At 37.5% G+C, this 9679-nt stretch overlaps 1 protein-coding gene across 1 annotated transcript in view; it reads right to left on the bottom strand.

Moving 5' to 3' along the window:
• Positions 1–2939, bottom strand: part of LOC104827691 (squamosa promoter-binding-like protein 1) — a 4681-nt gene extending 1742 nt beyond the window's left edge. The window contains exons 1-7 of the mRNA XM_010560914.2: positions 1766–2939; positions 1375–1556; positions 758–1257; positions 580–654; positions 379–486; positions 165–282; positions 8–45 (exon numbers count right to left, since the gene is read on the bottom strand). Of these exons, the coding sequence (XP_010559216.1) occupies positions 8–45; positions 165–282; positions 379–486; positions 580–654; positions 758–1257; positions 1375–1556; positions 1766–2361 (1617 nt within the window). The 5' untranslated portion in view covers positions 2362–2939. The remainder of the gene's footprint in view (positions 1–7; positions 46–164; positions 283–378; positions 487–579; positions 655–757; positions 1258–1374; positions 1557–1765) is intronic.
• Positions 2940–9679: the final 6740 nt, after the last annotated feature.

Genomic DNA, 9679 nt, shown 5'->3' with positions numbered 1-9679 from the left:
AATTGCGACTTCTTAGAGGCAAGGATGTGTCCACAACAACCTGACCTGCAGCCCAAAAGAAAAGAAGGGTTCAGCAATCCAAACAAGAGACACATCAAATGTGAGATGACACAAGTAACACCATGGAAAGATGGAAGCGGAAGAGAAGCATTCCCAAAACTCACCATTAAGAGCGAATGCTATTTGGTTCTGCACCCTGACATAAATCCATCCATCTGTCCAGAAAGGGTCATCTGAAAGATCTAGAAGCCTCCTCAAACTGAAACCCAGATCACTGCAAAGCTGAAAGAAAAAGAAAATGCAACACTTCATGAGTCTGAAACTTCTAACAAGATAGTTGAGATGGCCAAGCAGAGAGAATGTCAAAAGAAATCTCACTTCTTCCCAAGCACCTTCAGCTTGACGAAGGTAAATGGTCAAAACGATACAACCAGGCCTAATGTAGCTCTCCATGTCAGTTGGACTATGTGATAACCAGTCAAGAATCTGGAGGTTCAAAATTTCAAACACAAATATCACTTTTCAAATCACTTAAAGTATTACAGCAGCTGCAGAAACTGAAGTTTCAAGATTGCATACCTGTCCTCGCAAAACAACAGGAAAATCATTCGGCTCTTTCCCAAATAGTTTGAATACGATACGATCTGTGCGGCCCTGAAGATAGAGCAGAAAAATAAAATTAGGGTTACCAGCGGAAACCCAGCAAAAACAAATTCATAAACATGTGCAGTGCAACGATGGGAGGGCATGAGAATACCTGAGCATCTATGCTGGAACTAGAAGGTGAATGGTCAGATGCTGAATCAGAATTCCTACTTGTCTGAGGTGGACTAGACTGATGTGATTCTTGGCGTATCCACGAAGGATAATCGAGAGAACTAGTTGTTGGATTCATAGGTGGTGATCTCTCTACATCCACTGTACCATCATCCGAGTCTATATAAATGTCATTTAAATCAAAATCATTCACTCTGACCCGTTTTGGAGAACAATTCACGCCTTCTGCACCTCGAGTAACATCTACATATACTTCTTGTCGAGGCATTTCAGATTCATTTACTGAAAGAGGCTTTAGATCCTCCTGAGGGGATTGCCCATTTGAAAGCAAATGAGAGTTGCCAACATTTAGAGATGATTGGACTCTTCCCTGCAGAAGTCCAGCACTGTTCTTTCCGATTTGTTCACCAGCATGGCTCACAAGGCTTTTCAGAAGATGGGATAAAAGATCTTGATCACCCGCATGGTCCGATCCATTGGCTGCAACAGAAAACAGAATTAACAACTAATTACTAGTGGATTAAGACCAAAATCAGAAAAAGATCATGTCAAATATAATTTTTAGTGAAAGTAAAAGATAAGACTAAAGCAACATACAATGCATATTGGAGAGTACTTTCAAGAGATTAATCAACAAATAACTGCTTGTTTGATCATCACCCAGAGGATTCCCATTGCCACCAGTATCAGGATTTGTCTTCCTCCGACGTTTATTATGCCCAGCCAGACGTCTTCGGCAACTTCTCTTTCCTTCATCAAACTCTTGAAGGACATGAAACCTGCACAGCATCTTTTATAGCTTAACCATGTGGTCTATGATGCAGCTACAGAAACAAACTGCAGAAAGAATCTATCGATATAAGCACACGGCAAATGATCCTTGGACTTAGTCATTCATTGGGTATCACAAGGAGCAGATTGAGAATACCAAAGTTGAAAATTTTCACGTTACTGTATCTGATCTAAAAAGCTCTGAAGGAAGATTTACCTACTACACTGCTGACAGAACCGCTGCATAATTCCTCCAACAAGTGCACTACTAGCCTTGGAGTGCATCTCACACACCTTATGCCGTCTATGATAATCCTTCACCCTGCTCAAATCAGCTCCACAGTTTTCCACCTGACAAACTGCCCGACTGGGAACACTTCCACCAGCTTTTGTCGCCTTCGCACCATTTATGTCCAAAGTCTCTCTATCACCAGCAGGATAACCATGTCCGCACAACTTCAGAGTGAGGCTACCAGCATCATCCCTCAAGTTATTATCCTCAATCACGACAGCCCTCCTCTTCTTGTCCAATCCCCTTGTCCCTCTCTCCATCATTTCTATGTTCCCTTCATCTGACCATGTGGAAGAGCTGTTCGATGAGTTTCCAGTGGTTGGAATAGCGGAGCAGAGAGGGAAAAATTGGCGCCCCATGGTTTCACTAGAGCCAGGATTTAACTGTCTAGCCACGAACAGGTCACCGTCCCATTTCCAATCATTCGAATCCCACTCAGCAATCCTTTTACCTACAGCCCGAAGATCCATGGCGCTAACACCATAGAAACGGTGAGCTTCACCTTCAACCCTATCTTCCATTGCAGAAATGTCCACCAAAGCTCACGAGAGAGCCAAATCAAGTGATTGTACTCTCAAAATATCCAAATTCACGGTACAGAAGAAATCAAATCAAATCAAATCCAATTCATCTTGTAGATTAGAGCACAAACCCATGAAAACCCAAATTCAGACTCGCCTTAGTCAGCCTTGCTTTTTTCCCCAAACCCCAGAAACCACAGTGGCAGATCCATGGCTCTAATTAAACGCAACGCGCTTGTCCATATCAAAAGCACGAATCAACTAAAGCTCTTTCGCCATGGGAGAACCATGAAACAACCCTCAAAAAATCCGACCCGAGGGCTCCTCCACGCCGAAAAGGACAGAGAACTGACCTGTAGCTTCGTCCAACCACACAGAACAAGAAGCACCTCCAGAGACAGCTGACGACGCTGGGAATAACGATAGGACGGCCACCGGAGAAAATCCAGCCGATGATGATGTGATGGAGATGGTGAGGGTGACGATGCCTGAGGAGTGATGGATCGGATATTGCAGACGGTTATGGTATGGTAGTAGATAGAAATGGTTAGATTAAAAGCATTCATTCATCTCCATACAGTACAGAGAAGGAAACAAAGTTGGTTAAAAAAAAAACACAAATTTATTTAATGAGTACCAAAAAAAATGAAAACTGTGGTGGGGACCACTAGTCCACAGAGTGTCTCCCTCCCTCGGATTAAAAAATTAAAAAATAGATAAAGATGCCTTTTCCCATGTGTAGCAGTGTCCTAGACTTACCCCACCGTTCATGGTGGACACTAATCCTATGCCTCGCAGACCACCGTGACGGAGAGATTATTAGATGCACTTGGGTGCATCGTACGCACCCGTGGGTTTTGACGAACGAGACGTGGGGAATGATTCGGTGTTCCGCGACTAGGGAAATACCGATGTTCGCTAGCAGAAAAAACAAAAGGCCGAATGGAAAGAGAAATGTCGGTAACGAACGCGGTTTTGACTTTGACAAGAGGAACAAATGGGGACCCATGTGCTTATAATGGGCCAGTCGTGGGCCTACTTATTCATGGCCCATAATATTTGTGTTTTTCACAGGAGATATATGAATACACACGAGATTTTAATCTAGGAGCCGATGTTTACGTATAAAAAAATTCGATTCAATTAACTTTGGTTTTTTTATAAACGTAGTTTAAAAGTCTTTACATTTGTTTGAAACCAGGCCGTCTCATAAAATTTGGGATCCTGCACATATTATAAATTTTAGATTAATAGAAAATATTAATTTAGATATTAAAAATAATAATATTAAAATATAATTAATTAATATTTTTTATTTTAAAATCTGTAATGATTAATTTTAATAAATGTTTTTTTTGAAATAACGACTCATAATTATTAATAATTTATTTAATAATAATAAAAAAATGGTTAATGGTTTATTAATAATTACTTTTAATAATATATATTATTAATATTTTTTAAAATTATTTGAGATCCATAAATTTTGAAACCCTATTCCATCGCACCTATTGAACGTGTTATTAGAAAACCCTATTACAACTGTAGTATATATGTGTGTGTGTTTCTGCTGCAATTTCATTTTCAATATGCAGAGCGCGAAAGTAAGAAGCACATGATAGAGAAAGTTTAGAGATGGAAGGAGGTATAATCGAAATCCCATGTTTATTCAATATATTGTGTATGATGAATAAAATTTGATCTGCAGAGCTGATATTTAACCGATTGTCTAAATTCGTATTATCTTTGATGTATGACATTATATTGTTTGTAGGTATTATAATTTGTAGAGTAAATGAATGAGAATTTAGAGTATTTCAAAGGATTCATGTTTTCACATGTATTACGAATATGGTGGAGGAGTAAAATGTTTGTAAAAGACGCATCGTGAATTGGTTAATTTTAAGAATTCCTCGAAAAAAGTTATGTTTGGTTTAGAAGTGAAAGGTGATCTCAAAAAAATTGGGATATAGCTCGAATAAACGATCGGGTAGCCTGCTTTTTCTGAACATTAAAGTTCGGATTTCACAATCGGGTTGTAGCTCGAATAAACGGATGGATAACCCATTTTTTCCTACCCAATAATGCTCGAATTTCATAATCGGACTGTAGTTCGAAAAAACGGGCTGTAGCCCACTTTTTCTAAGCATTTCGAAAATAAGCAAAAGATTGCGACTATTCGGAGAAAACTTTTGTTTTCTTCACATATTTCGACTTTGGAGTGTTAATAAATATTCATAAACATATTATCATGAAATAGAATATATCTAAGCCATTTGTTGAGAGATTTGTTAGCATTTTTATAATTGTTCTTGCAAAATACTCATAAAAACTATTTATTCATCTTCTAGTTATAATTTCTTGTGTTTGTATTCTTAATAAAGCAAACTAAGATTTTTTCTCTCTTCATTGTATCTCAGAAACGTATTTTAGGAAATCCTTTGCTCATATAGGGCTGATTAATGTTTCATAAAGTGTATGCGCGCCTTGAATAGTTATCTATCACCCGATTTTATTTCTCATTTTCTTTGTATCCCCTATATCTAAGGGAACTCATTAGAAACTACGAGCAAAGGCGAAGGCATTCGGTTCCATCTTCTTTGAAATATTTTTTCTCCTGTTTTAGGGAGCTTTCTAATCATTCATCTCCCTTGAAAAGATCATTGATATTTCTTTATAAAAATATAATCCCTTTTATGTGAGAATGACATATGTTCCTTATTTTTAATATTTTGAATGCTTGTTTTTTAAAATTAAATTCTTACTATTAAGACTATAATTATTCTAGAAAAATTAATGTATGAGAAATAGAAATGAATGGAAGGAGAGATTGAGAGAGAGGGATGTCAATCTATTATCTCAATATAATAATAAATGGTACAGTTTATAACATTAGATATAGTTCTATTATCTCAATATATCAACCTTAACCAATATTACATATCCTAATATGATATTGAAATGTATGTGTAACATACGCGCACGACAAGAATAAGGGATCAGATGGAGGGATTTATCAACCTTGAAGAACATTCAGGTGCAAGACAAACTTCTGAAGGAAACATAAGGTTTGGATTTAATGCAACGATGTCGTATCAAGGCTGGCCAGAAATTCGAGGTCGAGGGTAGCTTGATCATTCCGACACAAAAGGCGGCAAACATGGTTTAAAACTCGTTTTCTTCCGCAGGTCCAAGTACTCTTTATTCTTTTGAAAAATTCTGATTCTTCTGTGTGATCTTTACGTTCGATAGTGTGTAACATTGCGTGAATAAAAAAAATCCCTTCGACGAATACAAGGTTCGCTCCGAACTCGTTAAATCGTATGTGCACAATCTTTTCTTGGTTATTGATTTTCGATGAGATTTCTCGATGATCGCAAAACCAGATTCACCGAGAAGGCTTATGATAGTTTAATTGGTATCAGAGTCTGGTTTTGATCAAGAATGAATCGGCTCAGTTGTTGCGATCATATAGGAGTTAGTTGAGAAGGGGTCTACTAAACATGTCAGTATATTGGTAAGGATTTCTTGGAAGATTGATTACAGGATTCAAGAGGTTACATTAATTTTTTTTGGTAAAGTTTAGTAATTCATTCCATCAAAATTTCTTTACATTCAACTTTTCAACCATTACAAAAAACTAGTTGAAAAGTCACCACAACCAAAAGAGGTCTTGAGGCCTAAGCCGACTCAGACAACCTACAAAACGAAAAGAATATTTACAGAGCCAAGCTTATTTTCCACCTCTAGGATCAACCAAACCATCTAAGTAAGATTTGCGATGCTAATTCCGGTTTAGATAACAGAAACGATGCAACCGTGTGCCAGATAATTTTGTCAAACTCCTTGAAGTTAGCTTCCAAATTCGTAAAGATAGTCTGATGGATTCTAATGTTACGTTCACGCCAAATGTGATGTATATCACTAATTGTCAAGCGATCAACCTGATAGTCATAGGGAGGCTATTTCGTCAATCCCTTTTCAGCCATGCAATAACATCATCCCATTCATGAGGAACATCTCCAAATTTTAATTGAAAGCATACCTTTTTCCATAGCATATGAGAGCAATAGTAGTAAAAAAGGATGATATCGAGTTTCCACATCATTGTTACAAAAGACACAATGTGGGTGGATTTGTAGACCCGAGGATAGCAATTTGTCTTTTGTCGGATTCCTATTCAATATCAATACCCAGGTAGCAAAAGCATACTTAGAGATATGACATTTGAACCATAACAATGAATGCCACGGAACTTGGGAAGTTGGTTGACAAATAGCTTCATAAACGACCTTGGATGGAAAATGATCATATGTGTTGCGGTTCATAACCCAGGAGTAGACATCAGGTTCCTCAGCTATTAAGGTAACTTTTAGAAGATGAATGAACAGATTGAGATGAGCCTCATTTTGTGGGTTTGGGAGTAGCCATCATGAGTAACCCCAAATACTTGACAGATAACACTCTTAATGGGACGTCGTGTTCGGTTGCTAATAGTTCAGCTTCCTATCCACTAATACCAGAAGTGTACATGCAACATTTGGAACAGTTGCTAGATAGTCTCGAGAGAGTATTGAAGGCTTCTAGGATTTCTATAATAGCTCATATATATTTACTCAGAAGTGCCATCATAGAAAATCAAGAGCTCGTCAGCGAAACCAGGGTTACTTGGAGTTCTCTACAACCACTATGGGTAACAAATTATGTCCTCTTCTTCCCCTACATTCAGCATTATGGAAAGAACATTCAGGCCTATGACGAAGAGGTAAGGAGAGAGGTGGTACTGATTGTGTTAATCTACGCATAGAAATAAACTCAAATAATAAAAACCTATACACAATGAATACCGCAAGGATATGGATCAATTCTAATACCATAATCGAATAAAGGGAATAGTTAACACTAAGAACATGGCTCAACTAAAAATTAGATCGAATAAATATCAGATGAAGAGTATGCATAACAAAAGCAAAGATAATAAATCAACAATATACGATAAAATCATATGGATAAAAAACGGAGCTTCAGAATCGCCTTAATGCGCAAGGATTTTTTCAAACGATGGAGAATTATGAATATCGAACTTTTATCGGGAATCCTAATATCTAAAATTAGATTTGACTCTCTCGATACCTAAATCCACTATCCAATAATCCAACCAATCGATCTCTCAAACAAAATAGATTAGACAATTGAATGCATTATCGAATACTATCACAGTTCCTAAATCAATTAACATATTTCTCAATAGTTTTATTCAATCCATTTGATGAGTCCGTTCCGAATCTAATTTTTGAACTCTCATTGCAAATCAAATTCTAAGATCAATCATCAACTAATCAAGAAGATCAAAAGCAATAAATTCAACTAAAAAACCAAACAAATCCTTACAAGGCTAGATTCGTAGCCATAGTGAAACGACTACTCACAATTCATAACAACAAATGAGTTCAAATCAATAAAGAGAAACATGTAAGCAGATAGAGAAGAAACCCGCAAACAATTTCTCGACAATGGTTCTTCAATCTCTGCTCATGGGAAACTACATATTGATTCTCTCTTGAGTTATCTGGCTTCTTTGGTGATGTCTCAATGATTTTCCGAAACCCAAGGCGTCCTCTCTTCAAGATCCGGCGGCTAGATCTCTTCTCTCGCAAAAAATGGAAGTCCAAATGCAAAATAGAAAGTTTTTCCGCAACGCAACACGGCCCGCGTCGGAATCGACACAATCCGTGTTAATTTTCAATTAAAAATTATTCACTTCGAGCATGGATTGGACACGAAAGATCATGTTCAGTTGTTCTTTAAGCAAAATGCTTCTTTTTTGTCTCGTTTTGATCCTGTCTGCTCCAAACTCCATGTTTTCGCTCTTTTGGTGCTAAATTATGTTCAACACCTGTTCAATCACCAAAGACACACAAGATCCAAGTCCTAGATCTAAAATGATCTTAATTGTCTATTTATACACAAAACCGATGCAAAAGTGTTAGACAATCAATCGAATAATTGAGAGAAAAATCGTGTTATCAGTTACCTTGCCTGAGTCCTCTTGTCCCATTTAAAAACCCTGAGAGACCTTCGTTAAAGCTGATGTAATAAGACACTGTGGTAATGCATTACTGGATGAGATTTAGTTTGCGACAGTCCAATAGTACTAAGTGTTTCCATGATAAAATCCCAACATATGTTGTAAAAAAACCTTAGAGATATCAATTTTGATAGTCATAACTCGAGGCCTTGTGGGAGAGTTATATTTTTGCATAATTTCACCCGCTAATAGACTGTTTTCTGCAATCAATCGACCTTCCACAAAAGCATACTGGTTAGGTAGTATAAAATCCTTGAGGAATGGTTTGATTTTCGTTATCAGTAACTTAGAGATGACTTTGTATTGAGTATTAGAGCAAACAATGGGTCGAAAATCACCAAATATGTCCGCACTTGAGGTCTTTGAAACAAGTATGATAGCTGTAGAATTAAGTCTTCTAGGCAGGTCACCAATTCTGAAAAAATGTTGTTGGGAGTTTTAGAGTAAATGAATGGGAATTTAGAATCTCTCAAAAGGATTCATGTTTAACGTGTATTACAAGTATGGTGGAGGAGTTAAATGCTTGTAAAAGACGTGGTATGAATTGGCTAAGTGTTAAGGATACGTCGAAAGAGTTTACGTTCGGTTTTGAACGTGAAAGGTAATCTCAGAAAAAATGGGAGGGCAGCTCGAAAATATGAGCTGGCAGCCTGTTTTTTCTGAGGAATAAAGCTCATAAATAAATGGGCGGTAGCTCGGAAAAACCGGGAGGGCAGCCTGTTTTTTCTGAGCAATTCGGAAATAAACGGGCGGGTAGCTCGACAAAACGGGCGGGCAGCCCGTTTTTTCTTAGCAGTTCGGATTGAGCGAAAAATCGCGACCGTTCGGGAAAAACTTCCGATTTCTTCACACCTTTCGACATTTGGAGTGTTTATTAACACCCCTGGACATCCTAACACAATTGAATACAGATCTTAATTCGTTTTTTGAGAGATTTGAGAGCACTTTTGTGGTTGTTCTTGCAAAACACCCACAAAAGCCTTTTGTTCATCTTCTTCTTTCAATTTCTTGTGTTTGTGTTCTTAGTAGAGCAAACTAATATCACTTCTCTCTTCATTGTATCTCAAAGACGTATTCCGGAAAGTCCTTTGCTCGTATAGGACGGAATAACGTTTTTAGGAAAGTGTATCACGCCTTGAAGAGTTATCCGGTTCCTATTTACTTTTCTGTTATTGTTCTTCTTTTTATATCCCAGATTTCTAACAATCTAAAAACGTTATCCACTCGAGG

This window comes from Tarenaya hassleriana, unplaced genomic scaffold (assembly GCF_000463585.1).
Source record: "Tarenaya hassleriana unplaced genomic scaffold, ASM46358v1 Cleome52, whole genome shotgun sequence".
NCBI classification, from domain to species: Eukaryota; Viridiplantae; Streptophyta; class Magnoliopsida; order Brassicales; family Cleomaceae; genus Tarenaya; species Tarenaya hassleriana.
This window is presented reverse-complemented; position numbering and strand designations above follow the sequence as displayed.